This window comes from Macrotis lagotis, chromosome 5 (assembly GCF_037893015.1).
Source record: "Macrotis lagotis isolate mMagLag1 chromosome 5, bilby.v1.9.chrom.fasta, whole genome shotgun sequence".
Classification (NCBI taxonomy): domain Eukaryota; kingdom Metazoa; phylum Chordata; class Mammalia; order Peramelemorphia; family Peramelidae; genus Macrotis; species Macrotis lagotis.
This window is the reverse complement of record NC_133662.1, coordinates 56,806,474-56,826,396: the sequence shown is the minus strand read 5'-3', so window position 1 is coordinate 56,826,396 and position 19,923 is coordinate 56,806,474. Positions and strand designations below refer to the sequence as shown.

General features: G+C 38.2%; 1 protein-coding gene across 1 annotated transcript in view; it reads right to left on the bottom strand.

Moving 5' to 3' along the window:
- Positions 1-3,212, bottom strand: part of SMAP1 (small ArfGAP 1) — a 274,830-nt gene extending 271,618 nt beyond the window's left edge. Inside the window, exon 1 of the mRNA XM_074237307.1 lies at positions 3,143-3,212. Within this exon, the coding sequence (XP_074093408.1) occupies positions 3,143-3,197 (55 nt within the window). The 5' untranslated portion in view covers positions 3,198-3,212. The remainder of the gene's footprint in view (positions 1-3,142) is intronic.
- Between the last annotated feature and the right edge of the window lie 16,711 nt (positions 3,213-19,923).

The window sequence follows — 19,923 nt, the reverse complement described above, 5'->3', positions numbered from 1 at the left end:
AAATAATCAGTCCATCAATCAAGCAACATAATAAAAGCTATTTTAGGATCTTTTTTTAAATAAAAAGAAACCATAAATCCTTGAGTCAGAAGAACCACATTCAACAATAATCCGTTTTCTCCTCCGTAAAACTTGCCGTTCGGATCTCATAAAGTTGCCGTAAAAAAAAAATTCACCATGAAAAACATTAGAGAAGTGAACTACTATTATTTTTGGATTATCAAACTATATGTGTGACGTTTCCAGGTGTGATGTTGAATATAACTATAAAATTCAAATTCCAGAGTCTAAATGAGTGATAGTTAATTTCCTCCACATTTTAGTAGAGTTAGAACTGGAAACCCCAAACCACTTAAAGACAGTTCTCACTTTACATAAATTTGCATTCAACTTCATGCAAAGAATTCTGAAAGAAATCGTCCTTTAAGAAAAATCACTAGGGTGGCTAGGTGGCACAGTGGATAAAACACCAGCCCTGGAGTCAGGAGTACCTGGGTTCAAATCCAGTCCCAGACACTTAAAATTACCTAGCTGTGTGGCCTTGGGCAAGCCACTTAACTCCATTTGCCTTGCAAAAACCTAAAAAAAAAATCACTTATGTTCATTTTACTGTACAATACCGAGCCCTCCTTTCCTGCCATTCTGTCCCTTGCTTCACCATCTTCCAAACTTCCACTCCCCCCAACCACCCCCCCAAAAACCTCCAAGTGAAGAAGAAAGAACTTAGACCAAGATGAGTGACTATGGCCAAAATATTATCATCTGGTGTTCAGCTGGCAGGTGATGGCCAAACTTAGCTAAGTTAGTCCTCAGTCAATAGACATTTATGAAGTATCTACTATGAAATAACATTATGCTAAGGATTGTAGCTACCTCCCTGAAATCATGGTCTTCTTTAAGAATGAAGGAAAGGAGGGGCGGCTAGGTGGCGCAATGGATAAAGCACCGGCCTTGGAGTCAGGAGTACCTGGGTTCAAATCCGATCTCAGACACTTAATAATTACCTAGCTGTGTGGCCTTTGGCAAGCCACTTAACCTCATTGCCTTGCAAAAAAAATCTAAAAAAAAAAAAGAATGAAGGAAAGGGGGTGGCTAGGTGGTGTAGTGGATAAAGCACCAGCCCTGGAGTCAGGAGCACCTGAGTTCAAATCCAGCCTCAGACACTTAATAATTACCTAGCCGTGTGGCCTTGGGCAAGCCACTTAACCCCATTTGCCTTGCAAAAACCTAAAAAAAAAATGAAGGAAAGACATCATCATCATCATCAACCCCAAGCCCCTCATTAGAATAGGCCAACCTCTCATTATAATATTCATTCTCTGTCATTATTTGCTAACCACTCAGAATTTTTTTTATTTTTTAAAATTTAAAGAAAAAAATTTTTTTTGCAAGACAATGGGGTTAAGTGACTTGCTCAGGGTCATGCAGCTAGGTAATTATTGAGTGTCCAGGTCTAGATAGGGTAAGTATCTAGTAGAAGTCAGTTATGAGGGGCAGCTAGGTGGCATAATGTATAAAGCACTGGCCTCGGAGTCAGGAGTCCCTGGGTTCAAATCTGGTCTCAGACACTTAATAATTACCTAGCTGTGTGGCCTTGGGCAAGCCACTTAACCCCATTTGCCTTGCAAAAACCTAAAAAAAAAGTCAGTTATGGCCTTCAAAGACTGGGTTTCAAACAAGAAAAATTGGATGGGGGAAAAAGCATGGATCTCCCCTAATTAGTTTTTAATAATCATTCTTCTAACTAGAATTTGAGCCAGGAAAACTTGATTTAAATGTCAGGCATCTAATAACTATATGGCACTGGACTTAACTTTTCTGGGCCTCAGCTTCCTCACCTGTAAAAAGCGTGAATGGCACTTAATGAGCTCAAAGATACCTTTCAGCTTTATAGCTGTGGTTCTATGAATTTAGTATAGTTATTTGCAGGGAAAACTCTCCTATAAGAGACAAACCAAAGTGGATTTTTATTCCCAGATGATCATCAAACTCAGTATTGCTAATGAGGTGTGCACTGCTATGATAGGAGTGGAAACAAGATTTCCTCTTGAACTTAGCTCCCAATTAAGAGACTGTCAATTCCTTTCCTTCCCAGTTTATGAACCATACCAGGGCTTCCACCTACCAATGTCCACCTTTTTTTTTTTTGCAAGGCAGGTAGGGTTAAGTGGCTTGCCCAAGGCCACAGGGCTATGTAATTATTAAGTGTCTGAGGTCAGATTTTAACTCAGGTCCTCCTGACTCTAGCACCGGTGCTCTATCCCCATGCCACCTAGTCATCCCTAATGTCCACCTTCTTAACAACCAATAACATTTAACACAGCCAAAGGTATTTGATTTAAGGAGTAAGAGGACAAAGGCAAAAAAAAAAAAAAAGAAAACAACTTAGAAAACTTCTATCTTCTATATTCAGGATAGAAAGAAAATTTGAAAGCCTAAAAACTTGAATTATATGCCTTCATAGAATCTGAGAGTTGGAAAGTACCTCAATACATCCATGAAGTGCAAATCATGCTTTTATATTGATCTTTTATTTTTCCAAATACATGTTATGAAAGTTTTTCAACATTCATCCAAATGCATATGTATAAATACAAATCATACTTGAAACAGAAGCCCCAGTACAACATATCTTATAAGGAGAGAGACAGACAGCCTTGCCCTGAAAAGCTGCAGTGAGTGGGGTGACTCCTGAGTCAGCTCCTTTCACTTTTGATTCCTCTAATTGCAAGAAAGTTTTTTCTTCTCATTCAGTGGCAAACCACTGGAACAAATTGTTCCTTTTTTTGTTTGTTTATTTGTTTGTTTTAGGTTTTTGCAAGGCAAATGGGGTTAAGTGGCTTGCCCAAGGCCACACAGCTAGGTAATTATTGTCTGAGACCAGATTTGAACCCAGGTACTCCTGACTCTAAGGTGGGTGCTTTATCCACTATGCCACCTAGCCTCCCCTAGTTTGTTTTTTTTTGTTTGTTTGTTTTTTAGGAACAAATTGTTTTCAACCATCCATTCTGTCAAGGGAAGTCTTCACATCTTTGGGGTAGACATCCCCCTAATTCACCAAAAGATTTGAGGACTGTCATTACCCCCAATCTGGCTTAGTCCATCTGCTGACATGGTTTATCAAGGTGGTTGCTATACTTACTACAGCTTCTTGGAGTTGAGGGACACGTAGACACCAAAGTTGTATGAACAGCCATGAAAAGGGCTCAGTCCTCACACCAGAGATGCTTAGTTCTTGGTGGCAGTCCTTGGAAGAGTGGTAGGGAAGGGAAAGATAAAGACAAAACCAAACCAAACAGTTCCTTCTCTCACAAAGTTTTAGTTTCCCAGGAGAATAATATAAACAGATAAGGAAAGGCAATATAATCTGAAGAGAGCATTAATAACCTAAGACATCTGGAAGGGTTTTTCCACCTTAGTTAACAACTGAATGGAATATTGAGAGCAATCCTGTAGTCAAGAAAATGAGTTCAAATCGGGCCTCAAAAGCTTACAACGTATGTAACCCTGGGCAAGTCACTTAACCCTGTTTGCCTCAGTTCTCATCTATAAAATGAGCTGAGAAGGAAATGTAAGACCATTCTATGTGTGCCAAGAAAACCCCAATAGGGTCATGAAGAATCAAACAGGACTGAAACAACTAAACAAACAAATCAAAATGGGAATAATTATCTCACAGAGTTTCTGTAAGGATCAAATGAAATAATTTGTGTAAGACTTTTTGAAAACTTTAAAGTCTTATATAAACATTATTTATTTTTTATCATTGTTGAAGGAAGTTAAGTATCCTAAGAGGAAGGAGATTAATGCCAAACTAAGTGTAAACACCTAATCAGCATTACCCAGAACCCTTGAACTCAAGAGATCTACCAATCCAGCTTCCCAGTAGTTGAGATTATAAGTATCTATTTGCTACCATATTGGATTCCAAAAAGATCTCAAAAGCTGAAATAGTGGATTAAGTCTAATTTAATGGGCATAAATATAAATTCTTATATTTAGGGTAAAAAAAATTACCTTCCTAAAATATAAGAAGAAAAAGCCATAGTTAGTGGTTTTTCTAAAAATATAGTGGTCTATAAACTTAATATGAGTCAAAATGGGGGCAGCCAAACAAAAGTAAACAAATTTTGTGTTGCAATGGAAAACAGAGCTTCCCAGAATAAAGATACAATTCCTCAATACTCTGCTTTGAAAGCCAGAGCAAATCTAGAGTATTTTATTTAGTTCTGGTTGCTACCATTTAGTCCAGTTGTTGTTGATTCACTTTTTAGTCATGCCCAATTCTCTGTGACCCTCTTTGGGATTTTCTTGACAAAGATACTGAAGTAGTTTGCCATTTCCTTATTCAGTTCATTTAAGGCAAATAGACTCAAGACCCAATTATACCATCTAACTGCCCACCATTTACTTGGTACTTTAATAATCTGAAGCACAGGGAATAAAGACCAAGACCCAGCTGAAGTCTCCCAATATTCCCCTCCAAACAACTTTTAAGTAACACTTCAAATCAAATTTTGGAACATCAGATCCAACAAAAGGTCAGAAGGAGACATTTTTCCAACCTGAGACAACTTAAGAAGTTGGGGAGGGGGAACATGACCTTGAGTTCAGGAACAGGTATATCTGAAGTTAAATTTGAACTCAGGTCTTACTCCCAACATTCTATCTATTGCAATGCCATTTATTGCTAGGCTGAAAGCATTGCTACTCCCAAGACTTTGGGGTTGAGCATCCTGAGTTATCTTCATCATGCTAAGAGAAAATGGTAGTGAAGTGATGATGGTAGTGGTGATTTGACTTGCTTGGCAAATGCTACTTCCTAACTCTTCCTCAGTGTTCTTTGACGCTTCAACTAGGCTGCCTGGCCTGTTTTACCAGTTGCAGTTGTTTGGCAATTTGTGGGAATGGCTGACCCCAGGATATTGGCTGAGTGGAATGTTAGAAGTAGGAGCAGAAGCCTAGAAGAAGATGGAGAAGAGTTTCTCACGGAACTATTAACAGGAACCCGAGTTTCCTGTGTTGTTCTCTCTCTTGCTGGCAATTGATGAACTGGTATTATTCATGGTGATGAGGACTATAGTTCCCTCTCCACATTGATTTCTCCCTTCATTATAGGGATTAGGCTGGAAATTGGTCTTGCTGTTTTGGGGACATTACTATTTTTAAAGGCTTTGATTCAGAATCCTGAGTTGTCTCCATCAGGGTCTGAGGGGTAGTTTGACTTGCCTAACCCTTTCTCTTCCTAAGGAAACACATAGTGAATAATTATTCACATTCAAAATATTACTTTTGTATTACAAATCATGCATTGATATGCCCAAAAGAATGCTATAATTGAGTGTAAGGGACTGTTGTGTGTGGGAGTACTGTAAACCTTTATCACCTGGTGTCCTCTAGCAACAAAGCCTTGTTTTTTACTAAGTGCCACAGGAGAGGGAGTGGACCAGGGACTGGGAGGATATTCAAGCATTTGTATTTGGTTTAATAAATAGAGATCTTGGAGAACTAGGAGAACTTGTCTCCCTTGTCTCCTGCCCCTTGAACATTTGCCTGAGTAAGGATAAGCTAGCCAGAAGGAACCTAACACTTCCTGAGCAGCTAGTCTTACAGGGACATAACAAGTGAGGAATTAAGAGTATTACCATACTAATATACAAAGGAGGAAACAAATATTCAACATTACAAAACTATTAACTGTTTAAGAGTTCAATCTTGAACCCAGATCTCCTGTCTCAAGTCCATTGCTTTTTTTTCTGACTCCAAGACAAGAGTTCTAAATTCTCATGTTGCCTTTCCAAAAACTGTGCCACAGCCATGTCTCCAGACCCAAAATAAGTCCTGTCACAGTTCTGATTGAATACTATCTTCATTTTTTTTTTTTTGTATTATGAGGCTTTATTTTCTTAAAGAGCATTTTACCTTTGGAGGCAAATTCTCAGTAGGGAAGAACTTACCACATCATTTTAAATGGATTGTTTTGAAGCTACTAACAATGATAGTTCAATATGATACAGCAGAAGCAGAACGCATGGGTCTGAATCCTAGTTCTACCACTTCCTATCTATATGAACTTAGGTAAATTACTGTACCACTTTGGACCTGTTTCCTCCATTATAAAAATAAAATCGTTAGACTGGAGGACCTCTAAAGTCCTTTCTAGTTTTAAAGCTTTCAAAAGGCAGTTCAATGTTTATAAAAGGTTTTATGTACATATCATTTGATTGTCACCACAACCCTATAAGGTTTAATCCCCATTTTACAATTGAGTAAATGGAGGTTCAGTGACTTGTCCAAGATCTCATAGCTAATATTTAAGGCAGGATTTTATTCTATGAGGTAACACTCACAAAATGGCAATAGAATGTGATAATCCAATAAATTCTAAACTGTCTCTTGATAGATTAATTATCAGTATGGCCTTTCCTCTCAGACTTTCCTTGGTTTCTCCTCCTCCCTTATCAGAGAGGCACCATAATGACCTAGCAATGCCAGGCAAGCACTAGCATAGTTCTTCCTAAGTTCAACCCTTTATCCACTAAGACATTCTGACACTAATGAGTAGAATCTATTATTGACCTCCAGATATTTCTTTTGAATGAAAAAGGAATTTCCAGAAGAAAAGAAAAACACCAAAGTAGTCTTCTAAGAAAAGATGGAATCCCTGATGAAACTATGGATCTGAGGTAACACTGACAATAAAGTAGCCCCATTCTCAAATGAAGACAAGGGGTAAGCATCCCTCCATAAAGTAATTATAATGTAGGTCATAGAAGAAGGCATCTTTGTGGTTCATCGGATAGAGAGCTGGGCCTGGAGTCAGGAGTTCAAATCCAGCCTCAGACATTTAACATATTTCCCCACATATAAGATGCACCTTAATTTGGGGTCCTGAAATCTGGGAAAAAAATGTATTGTATAAAGTTTTTGAACTCAGGTTTTATTCATCATAAAATTCACACAATTCCTCACCACTGTCAAATATATCCATTAGCTTGTCCTTATCTGTGTTTGATGTGTCTTAGGAGAGGCTCTGACTGCTCTCCTGCCTGGGCTCTGGTCTGTGGTTGACCACAAGCTCTCCCTAGGCAAGACTGGTGCCTGGATACATGCTTAGTCCATTTTGTTTCATGAACTTGAAACACCAATTGTGTCCTCCTTTGAAACCAGTCACCTCTTTTTCATCCTCAGTTCTTCTTGCCTCCTGCTAAAATCATCTTTGTGGACACAGGAATTCCAATGGCCCTTTGCTCTTCAATCCATCTCTTCGATTCCCTCTCTATATCGGGTCATTTTGCTGACTTATCTCTCATGACCTTCTTCTGCTGAGACATTTTTTTTTAATTAAAGATTTTATTTATTTTGAGTTTTACAATTTTTCCCCTAATCTTACTTCCCTCCCCCACCCCCACACAGAAGTCAATTTGCCAGTCTTTACATTGTTTCCATGGTATACATTGATCCAAATTGAGTATGATGAGAGTGAAATCATATCCTTAAGGAAGAAACTTAAAGTAAAAGAGATAGCAAGATCAGACAATAAGATATCAGTTTTTTTCCCCCTAAATTTAAGGTAATAGTCCTGGGTCTTTGTTCAAACTCCACAGTTCTTTCTCTGGATACAGATGGTATTCTCCATTGCAGACAGCCTAAAATTGTCCCTGATTGTTGCACTGCTGGAAGGAGAAGGTCCATCAAGGTTGAATATCACCTCCATGGCATAGTGTTTTTCTGGTTCTGCTTGTCTCACTCAGAATCAGTTCATGCAAATCCCTCCAGGATTCCCTGAATTCCCATCCCTCCGGGTTTTTTGTTTGTTTGTTTGTTTTAGGTTTTTGCAAGGCAAATGGGGTTAAGTGGCTTGCCCAAGGCCAATTCTTTGCCACCACAGACCGGGGCTGCTATGAATACTTTTGTACAAGTGATGTTTTTAATCCTTTTTCATCATCTCTTCAGGGTATAGCCCCAGTAGTGGTATTGCTGGATCAAAGGGTATGCACATTTTTGTTGCCCTTTGGGTGTAGTTCCAAATTTCTCTCCAGAAAGGTTGAATGAGTTCACAGCTCCACCAACAATGTAATAGTGCCTGGTAGGATATTTTCAGTGGGTTTCTTCTTCCTGTAGCTAGTCTCGGATTATTTTCTCAGTTGCAGGAGGATTAGACTGACATTCAGCACAATTTCCAGTCACTGTTGCAAACTGGACCATTTTGAACTTGAATTCAACTTTGTATAAAAATCTTTTCTGAGCCATTTCTGGGCAGAACACAGTAAAATGAAGCCTAATCAAATGCAAAACAATGAATCACAAAGGCAAAAAGTGGGAAATGCAAGTTAAAAAAATCTACAATCACTGTAGAAGACAGTCCCAGTTTTCAGACCCCAAATTTTTCAAAAAATGGTGCTTATGCATGGGGAAATACAATAATAGTTGTTTGACTCTTAAAGCACTTAATTTCTGCTTGCCTTAATCCACTAGAGAAGAAAATTGCAAACCACACTAGTATCTTTACCAAGAAAACCCAATGGTGAGTATAGGCATGGTCCATGGAGTCATGAAAAGTGGGACATGACTTAATAGCAATAAGGTCATTGAAGAGCAATTAATTTCCCTTTAAGTTTTCTTGTTAGTCTTCTAGTTTCCCCTGTGTACAGTTAATTTGATTAAAATTGACCAAAAACATCCAATCATTTGTCAATATTCATTAACCCTCTGGCTAGTCTCTCAGATTCTTAGTCAAACTCAATTTAGAAAAGACCAACTGTTTCATTGTAGGTCTCTGTAAGGAAAAGGACAGAAAGTAATTTTATTCATCTGAGCATGAGTCCCCAGTGAGATCTTCTAAGATGAATCCAACATAGCATTTTCTTGGCATTATCTAAACTCTAATGGACCATATCCTACTGTGAGAATGAAGTAATACAAAGCAGAAGGGAGGCATTTTTGCCAAGTATATTAACACTTTCATGCCTCCACCCACCCCAACAAAAACACTGAAATACTCTTATAGGACTACTTGAGCAGCCACTCAGACTGAAAATTGCCTAAGAAAACAATTCCCAGCTGAAAACTGATGGGTTTTGGAGATGTATTCTTTCAGTGTTTTAAAAAATTACCTTAACTGAAAATTTTAATACAACCTCACTCAATGACCTTTTTTCAACAAAAGTTGATTATTCAAAGGTAAAGAAATATACCTTTTTAGGTTTGTTAGATTACTTTGAATTGTTACATCACCTAAGATTATCAGTTTAGTAGAATCACACAAAACTTGGCCTTTTGCTTTTGTTGTCAAGAATACATCAAATTTCTTCACTTATGGGGGGATGTAGATTAAAAGGATAATTTTTTTTAAAAAAACAGCTCAAAAAGGGATTTACAACCAAGATGGCTTTAGTGTTTTTCCATATTCCAAGAATAGTTTTATTCATACTAAATTTGAATACATAGTGCTCTTGGTGACAAAGATTCAAATAGATTTGTGACTCACAGTACTGTGGGTATATATGTGTATGCTTGTGTGTGAGAACAAGAGAGCGAAACAAACAGAAAATCACACATTTGCAAATTTAAAAATCAAGAGTTATATCAATTGTATAAAGGCTCTTTTGTGAAATATCATATGGTAGAAGTTCTTATGGACCAATCCTCAATTTTAAATCACAGATTAAATATTGGAATCTTATATAAAATTTATTTTCCCCTAAAAATAAAGCAAATGTGCTCCATTTTCCATAATATGACTAAGTTAAATCCTATAACATTTATATGGTTTAAGTATAAGTATTTGTAGACAAATTCAGCAATTTCCAAGTATGTTTCCCTTGTAATTGTATTTGTAGTTCTGAATAGGATAGGAAATAGGCTGGACTTGAGATTTCATTTGGATAGGGAACTTCCTGTCTCTGTTAGTGACAGTCAACCTCTTTGCAATTTATTGTAGAGAACTGGCTAAGAAAATTAAGTGAGTTGCCCAGGCTCACACTGTTACTATTTGTCAGCAGTAGAAACTTGAACTCAGGTCCTACTACCTTTAAGGTCAGCTTTTTATGCACCATGCCTGACTATCTCTCACTTATTACCAATGCAGAAAAAAAGCCCATGAAAAGGTATTCTTTTTATTTTATTTATTTATTTTTTTAGGTTTTTGCAAGGCAATGGGATTAAGTGGCTTGCCCAAGGCCACACAGCTAGGTAACTATTAAGTGACTAAGGCTGGATTTGAACTCAGGTACTCTTGACTCCAGGGCCAGTGCTCTGTTCACTGCATCACCTAGCCGCCCCCTAAAAGGTATTCTTAAAATATTTTACATTCTGAAGGAAAAGAACTGGATTAATACCTTCTACAGTGTAATTTGGGGGGGGGGGTTATATTTGCATAGTATTTTTTCTCTCCAACATTCAAGTTATATTGCAAAGAACTTTTAAAATCACAGAAACACAAAATTAGAATAAACATTTGAGGTCACTGAATTCAACTTTACTTCTTATGCAAGGATTCATTCTATAAGCATCTCTTTGACAGGTCAATTCACTTAATGCTTTATGATTTCCAGTGACAGTAAAATCCCTACTTCTAGAGTCAGAATCTTACATTTTTAGGCAGTTTTAGTTAAGTTTTTAAGTAGTTTTAATTACAAAGGAGTTTTAATTAATTTGGGTTGAGTTAAGAACATTCTATTTGTAGAATAACTACTCATTAGTACTATCTTTTATCTTCAAGCCAATTCACTTCCATAATATTTATTAACTAATAAATAATAAATGGCTATTGAAATTGAGTTTGAATAATATAGAATGCCACAGACTATCATATTTAGATGTAACCTTAGAAATTATGGATATCTTGTATTAACCAAAAGTACCTTCTACACCATCCTACATTCAGCCTCTGATTCAAGAACCTCCTATTCTAGATTCAAGGAGCTAATCTTCAGAGGTTGAAGTGACTTTTCATTCCTTATCATTTTTTTTGAGTGTTTTTTGCAAAGCAATGGAGTTAAGTGGCTTGCCCAAGACCACACAGCTAAGGTAATCATTAAGTGTCTGAGGTCTGATTTGAACTCAGGTCCTCCTGACTCCAGGTCTGGTGCTCTATCCACTGCACCACACCCCTATTCCTTATCATTTAGTGGTAAATACTTTCTAAGTGGGTTAATATGTGGTTTGTCAGCAGATCAAAAGATATGAAAAGAAAAATCACAAAAAATTTACATATCCTAGAAAAATTTATTGAAAGCTATAGGAACAGTCAGCTGGGTTTTGGTTAAAAATCAAGAGCTAAGGGGGGCCCTGGGGTCAGGAGGACCTGAGTTCAAATGTGACCTCAGACACTTAATGATTGCCTAGCTGTGTGACCTTGGGCAAGTCCCTTAACCCCATTGCCTTAAATTTAAAAAAAAATTGAGAGCTAAGAAAATAGAAGCTAAGGTTCTCTCAGATATTTGTAGATGAGATATGTCCTTATCTGGTCCCACAGAGTGAATCTTATATCAACTATTTTGAGGTCACACAAACATCAGCCCCTGCTGCTTAAGCTATGAGATGGAAGCAACACAAAAGGAAAACATAATTTTCTCCATTTTTTATCCTTGAAAAAGTCCCAACTCTGTCATATGTTGGTAAAATCTCTTCAGTATCTCTGCCTCTCAAGAGTCCTAGACCAATGATTGATTAAAGAATAAGCTATATACTGGATTGGAATGTTTGATCTTTAACTTTAAAATCTTTTGGTTTATACATTCCCAGTGAAGAATGGGGTATAAAATGACTCCCTTTCTTATCCAAATATTTGTTATCATAGGGTTATAGTTTTGGGGTGTTTGGAAAAGGAGTCTCATGGTTCAGGAATGCAAAGGTAGCAAAAAGCATGCCATCTCAAAAAAAAAAGTAAAAGGGGACATTGTTTATCAATTGTTTTATTTATATTATTTAATTCAATTAACTTAAACCAATCTTCAAACTTTAAAATGCTTTATACTGATGTGGTAAATAGGTTGATCATTCATTTTTTTTGTTCTAATTTTTTTTTGTTCAGTCCTTCATATATTGGAGGGTTTTTACTTATGAGATGGATCAAAGTTGACATCTGACCCAGATCCAGAAGAGTCCTTAACTACACCTAAGACAATTCATTCCATTTTTTAGTAACTCTGGTTTTGAAGTGTTACCATACATCAAGTAGCAGCTAGGTTGTGAGGTAAATAGAATGTTGGGTCTGGGGTCAGGAAGACTCAACTTCCTAAGTTCAAATCTGGACTCATTCATTTACTAGTTAAGTCACCTTGGGCAAGGGCAGCTAGGTGGCACAGTGGATAGAGCACTATAGAGTAGAGTCAGCAGGACAGAAGTTCAAATTCAACCTTAGACACTTGATACTTAATAGCTGTATGACTTTGGACAAGTCATTAAACCAAAACATTTACTTCAGTTTTCTCATGTGTAAAATGAGTTGGAGAAGGGAAAACTACTCCTACTGCTATTTCCTTCTCCTACTACTTTGCCAACCCCCTCCCCCAAAAACAACTCAACTAGGGTCTTGAAGAATCAGAAATGACTGAACAATAACAACATACAAAAGCCAAAAGTCTCTCTCAGAAACTATCATCCATTGTTCTTCATGTGGTCTTGTGGGGAGAAATAGGACAAGCCTAATCACTCTTTTCTTTTCTTTTGGAAAGGCAGTGGGGTTAAGTGACTTGCCCAAGGTTACAGAGCTAAGTTATTAAGTGTCTTAGTCTGGATTTGAACTCAGGTCCTCCTGTCTCCAGGGCTGTTCCACCTTGCTGCCCCAAGCCTAATCACTCTCAATCAGCTTGTAAATATTTGAATTCTGATATTATGCACTCCACTAAATTCTCTTTTCTTCAGATTAACATGTCTACTTCCTCTAACAGATATCTATACAAAATGTTCACCAATCAGCTTACCATCCCAGTCACCTTTATCTAGGGCAATCTATATATATTGCTCTTAAAATGTGACACCAGAATTGGGGTTCTGACCAAGACAAAGAACAGGTGAATTATTACCTCTGTTTTTCTGAACACTGTGCTTCTCAATATAGCCTGAGATTACATTAACTTTTCTGGCTGCCATGTCAGACTGTTAACTCCTATTATGCTTACTGTCCACTAAAACTCATATATTTTTCACAGGAACTATTATCTGGTAATGCCTCTCTTCTATCCAGCACTTGTTTAGAAACCAAGTATAGAACTTCACAATTTATCCCTATTAAATTTTCATCTGATGCATTCAGTTTATCATTTTAGTCTCTGGAGATATTTTTGGATACTGGCTGTCATCCAATGTACTAGCTATTCCTCTCAACCTCATATCATCTGTAGGTTTAAGAAGTTTTCCTTCTATACTTTCATCCAAGTCATAAATAAAAATGTTGAGCAGCAAAGTACAAATAGATCCCTAGTCCAACCCACCAAAGACCTCTCTAAGAATTGACATCAGCCCATTATTTCATTATTTTATGGGTCTGCTCAGTCAGTCAATTCTAAATTAATGTAACAATGCTATCAACTTCTTATCTGTAGATATTAAATGAGACTTTGTTTTTAAGTGCTTTGCTAAAATCAAGCCATATTAAGAAAGTTGATGATGATGTATAAGTGAAAAGATTTGAATCAAAGAACTTGAGTACTTGAGTTCAAATTATAGTTCTGCTACTAACTAAATATGACTTTGACCAAGTTGCCTAGTATTTCTGGGTCCCAGTTTTTTCATTTGTAAAATGACTATATGACATCTGATGTCCTTTACAACTACATATACTGTCCTTTAATCTAAAGAATTTCCCTGATTTTTTGTTTCTTCCTTAAGGATGTGATTTCTCTCTCATCACACTCAATTTGGATCAATGTACAACACGGAAACAAAATAAAGACTGACAGATTGCTTTCCGGGGGGGGGGGGGGGGTGAAGGAAGTAAGATTGGGAGAAAAATTGTAAAACTCAAAACTCAAATAAAATCTTTTAAAAAAAAATTTCCCTGATGCCATTGCTTGACATGATTAAGCCATGTTAGTTTTCAGTGATCATTGATTCCCCTCTCTAAATGCTTCCAAAGTAATGTTTTTAAGTAATGTGTATTTCAAATTTGCAAGGAAAAAGAAACCAAGTTCATTAGCCTGTACCTTTTATACTCCTTTGTGAAAAATTAAATAATGGCCCGTGTTCACCATTTTTTCCCATCCTCCAAGATTTTTTTCAAAGGTTACTGACAGCAGCTCATACAGTACATATATATTTCAATCCTTTCAGTAGCCTGAGATGCAATTAATCCAGACCTAAGGACCTGAACTCATTGAAGGTAACTAGATACTGTTATATTACCCTCCATTCAATTATCTTGGGTTTTCCAAGTTTTGTCCTATCCTCCCTGTCTTAGAAGAGAAAACAGAATGAAACAAAAAAGAGCAGATTAATTTATCCTCCTCATCTATCATCTGTATCCCATCTGTCTTTCTTCTTTTATTCTAATCTTGACCCCCTGAAAAAGAAAAACAAGTTAGCTTTTGTTATTCCTAGAATTCATAGGGGCTGCTAAGTGGCACACTGGATAGAGCACCAGCCCTGGAGTCAGGAGTACCTGAGTTCAAATTCAGCCTCAGACACTTAATAATTACCTAGCTGTCTGGCCTTGGGCAAAGCCACTTAACCCCATTTTGCCTAGCCAAAAAAATAAATAAACAAAAAATTTAAACAAAGAATTCATAGTAGCCTTAACTAATTCCAAAAACTGCAGCCCATGATCTAACCAGCTCAGGACCTTCTTGGACTTAGATCAATTTGTGAGAGAGTCTCAGTTATTCACCACCTGATTTTCCTTTTCCTGAGCTGTTCAGAATAGGATCAATTCCTTAAGTTAATTCAGGTTTAAGTAATCAGTTGTTTACTATGTCAATATCCAGCCAAGGAAAAGAATTAAGAAAAAACATTTAATCAAAATGATAAAGAGGAATAACCCTGCATCTCTCTTTACAATTAGAATAAGGGCCTAGGAGCTCCAATATAAACAGTCTGGGGTTCCCTGTTTGTTCATACCAGCTTTGTTTGGAGCAAAAGGAAAGGAAAGAGGGGGAAAGAGGGAAAAGATGAAAAAGAAAGGGAGAAGTGAGTGCTCATTATCAAAAGCAACTACAATGTCATGCTTCTCTACTTCAGTTGTAGTATATCTCATAATCTTTACTTAATTCCTTCTTCTCCCATATGGTCAGTACTGTTTCCATAACAATATCACTTCTATTTCTTTCCATTGCTCCTTACCCAAATGTTCTGTACCATATTTTCCCCATCTGGTTCCTATATTTCTCTCTTCCCCTTTTTCACTCCCCCACAGTTTATGTATATTTTTCATATATAATGCTACCTTATCTACCCTTTTATCTATTCTGTTCCTTTTGAATTAAATTACTAACTTTATTATGCAAATATACAGCCATATTCCAGTCATAAGTTTCATTACACAACATATCAGTGATACTTATAAACTCAAAGTTTTTCCTCTTCCACTAGAATTTTTAATTTACTTTGTACAATTATATAAAGATGTTTGAAGCCATGGGTTTTATTACTGTTCCACTTCTTCCATATTATCTTCTTTGAATTTACTGATCTTGTCTTCTGTTTTATTTCTTCTTATGCTGTACCTCTTACCTCTAGGTTTTTAGACAGTGGATCTAATTGCAGACTTCTCCATATTTACCTCTACTTTTTAAGTTTAAAATCCTTTTGATCAAACTCAGAAAGACCTAAGGCAAATTTCTTCTTCCAGCCCTTGTTAGCCTTTATGTGCTTTACCAAAAGTTACATTTCTGAGTAATGAAGGTAATCAAGGAAGTCTCCCTGATCTGTTGGACACTGAAGCACTTCCATAGTTAACATGCTCTAGGGCAGGACTAAAGGTGCTTTGGATGTTCCTTCAGAGCCAACTAATATGAATTATTTTTAATCAACTTTAATCTACTAATTTCTCTCCATATTCTACTATCCTAGTGAAATAAAGTCATGTTTATCTCTAAAGTCCCTTCTAGATCTAATTTGTGATTCTCCATGTTCCTAGGGAAGGAAATTTATGGCTAGCTAGGCTTTATTTCAGAACCATGGGCAGAGTACTCAGGGCTTTTCAAGAGGGTGTCATAATTTAGAGGATGATAACATATTCTTTTAAAGAAAGAAAAACTTAATGGGTTAGATGAGTAGCTCTCCTTAAGGGAGAGGAGGTAAAAAGGGGCAATTTTTCTTTATCACAGGGGTCCTCCAACCATAATCCTTATACCTTGCTAGTCCTATGACATAACCCTTTATTATCCATGAAGTAACTTTTATGAGTACCTCAGCTACTACCTCAACTGTCTCATCATCATTTTCTCACCACAAACCAGGTCCAAAGAAGTCTACTCCCTAAATCTTCCATATCCTCTGTCATTATACCTTCTCCTGAGGATTGGGGTGATGACTGAAGGTACTTGGAAATTGATGGCTGAACCACAAGGCCAAGGTCAGACTCTCTAATATGGACTATCATTCTTCTACACACAGTTACATCTAACCAGAGTAGACTTTCCAGAGTGTAGTATTGTAGAAGGGTGAATTGCTTAAAGGAGGAGGCTTACAAAGATCAGAGGAGTTTGTTTATTAGTGAAGAAATCATGAGATTCTCTGACTCAGGAGTATAAGAAAAAGTCATAAATTTTAACTCTCTGGTTACTGCAAAAATTTTAAGTTAATTCATAGAATTCTTTAGGGAAGCAGCAAGAAAGTAGTTTTAGTAGAGATAATGAAGTTAAACATAGAAGGAAAAAGTTACAAGCATGGACTCACAGTTGGACTAGTGAGACTATCAAAGGCAGTTAAGAAGAAGGAAAGAAGGAGGAGAGAAGAAGAAAAGATAGAACAGTCACAAGATAGTAGCTGGGGGGGGCGGAGCCAAGATGGTGACAAGAAAGGATCATCTTTTAGGTGCTCTCTTTTAAAACTTATAAACTAAGGGCTCTAACTAAATTTTCGAGAGACAGATCCCACAGAGGGCTCCAGTGAGGCAGTTCTCCAACCCAAGGTAACCTAGAAAAGAGTGGAAAGGCTCCACTCCCCCAGGGTTGGAGGGGTAGCCCACCAGAGCGAAGGAACTTCAGGGTCCTGGAGGCAGCCCCAGAGCACTGGGAGCCATGGCTTACAGCAGTGGGGGCAGTTTCCTGACCTACACCCCAGGGGAACACCTGGCACAACTTGGGGTATCAGCCGGGGTACCTCTGCCAGAGTGAGCACCTGAGGCCCAGCCCTCAGGGCACACAGTAAGCAGCATGGCCACAGCAGCCCAGATCCAGGAACTGGAAGCAGAAGCCGGTAAGCAGGAGCCCCCAGGGTATGAATCCCCAGGGCATGTGCCCATTGAACCTAGGGAGGGGAATGAAGAGAGACTGCCAAGCTCTGTCCTCTGCCTCTGGAACAGGACTCTGGGGCTCTGACCACATTCAGATCCTGATGGAAGTCTAGGCCCCCCCGCATAGAACAGCAGCCCCCCCCCACCTCAGCCCCAGGGCAGAGGGCTGTGCTTGTGGTCATTCACAGACCAGGAGGGAAAACAGAGCTTCACACATGGGGATCCTTTTGGAGGTGTCCCACTAATACCCAAAAGCTCAGGAAGCACCCCCAAACCAGGCACAGGCTGGATAAATGAGTAAGCAGAGAAAAAAGAGGAACACCATTGAGAAAGACTTTGTGATCCCAAGAAGGATCAAAACACTCAATCTGAAGATGAGGAGTTACAAGCTCCTGCATCTAAAGACTCCAAGAAAAATAGAAACTGGGCTCAGGCTATGATAGAGCTCAAATAAGACTTTGAAAATCAAGTGAGGGAGATAGAAGAAAAAAAATTGGGAAAAGAAATGAGAGAGATGCAGGAGAAGACATGAAAATGAAGTCAACAGCTTAGTCAAGGAGATCCAAAAAAATGCTGAAGAAAATAACATGTTAAAAACCAGTATAGGTCATATGGATAAAACAGTTCAAAAAGTTATTGAGGAGAAGAATGCTTTAAAAAGCATAATTGGCCAGATGGAAAAAGAGATAAGAAAACTCTCTGAGGAAAACAAATACTTCAGACAAAAAATAGAACTCAGGGAGATTGATGAATTTACAAGAAATCAGGACACGATACTTCAAAACCAAAAGAATGAAAAATTAGAAGAAAATGTGAAACATCTCTTTGAAAAAACAACTGATATGGAAAACAGACTTAGGAAAGATGATTTGAAAATTATTTGAATATCTGAAAGTCATGACCAGGAAAAGAGCCCTGACATCATTTTCAAAGAATTACTACAGGAAAATTGCCCTGATATCCTAGAAGCAGAGGGAAAAACAGAAATGGAGAGAATCCACTGATCTCCCCAAGAAAGAGACCCCAAAAAAACAACTGCCAGGAATAATATAGCCAAGTTCCAGAACTCCCAAGTCAAAGAGAAAATTTTACAAGCAGCCAGAAGGACACTCAAATATCATGGAGCTGCAGTCAGGATCACACAGGACTTAGCAGCAACTACACTGGAAGCTCGTAGGGCTTGGAATATAATATTCTGGAAGGCAAAAGAGCTTAGAATGCAATCTGAGAATCAACTACCCAGCAAAACTGAACATCCTCTTCCAGGGAATAAGATGACTTTCACTGAATCAGGGGAATTTCAAATGTTCTTGTTGGAATGGCCAGAGCTGAACAGAAGGTTTGATCTTCAGATTCAGGACTGAGGTGAAGCATGGAGATTGGAGGAGAGGGGGGAAATATGAGGGACTTAACGAACTGCATGTATTTCTGTATAGAAAAATGACACTGATAATACTCATATGAACCTTCTCATTTAATAGAGCAGGTAGAGGGAGCTTTTATAGATGAAGCACAGTAGAAAGCTGAATTTGAAGATATAATGTGGTGTAAAAAATGGAGTCAATAGATAAAAGGGGAATTATAATAGGAGAAAGAAAAAGGAGAGGAGCAATAGACTAATATAATATAATAAGATTTGGGGGTGGCTAGGTGGCACAATGGATAGAGCACCAGCCCTGGAGTCAGGAGTACTTGAGTTCAAATTGGGCCTCAGACACTTACTAATTACCTAGCTGTGTGGCCTTGGGCAAGCCACTTAACCCCATTTGCCTTGCAAAAAAAATATAATAAGATTTTTCTTTATTACAATGAGCTATTGCAATGATATGGAAGGGGGGGAAGGCAAGGGGGAATGAGGGACTCTTCACTCTCATCAGAGGTGGCTAGATACTCAATGGGGTACAGACATCTGGAGTAAGAAGGAGAGAAGGGGGACGGGGGAAGGTGGGGGGGTGAATGATGAAGGAGAAGATGGACCATGGGGGGAGAGTAGTCAGTTATAACACATTTTCTTTTTTACTTCTTGCAAAGGGCTGGGATTGGATGGCCTGTCCAGGACCATAGGGCCAGGTGGATGCTGGGTCTATGGGGGCTCGGGACCTCTTGGCCCCAGAGCTGGGGATCTGTCTGCTGCGCCACTCAGCTACCCTACAGCAGAGTCAGAGTGATAGGAGAGAGAAAAATATAGTACATGGTAGTGGAGAAATACAAAAGGATGGAGTTGTGATCAACAATGGCAACAGTGGAAAAAATATGGAAGTAACTTTTCTGATGGACTTACCATAAAGAATGTGATCCACCTGAGACAGGGCTGGTGGTGTTGGAACACAAACTGAAGCACATTTTTTATTATTACTATTGTTTTTAGGAGAGGTGCAGGGCAAATGGGGCTGGATGGTCTGCCTGGGGCCACAAAATTGGGTGATTGTTGGGTGTCTGAGGCAGGATTTGGGGCCCAAGTGCTCCTGGCTCCAGGGCTGTGCTCTGTCCACCACCCGGCCACCCCTACTATTATTATTACTATT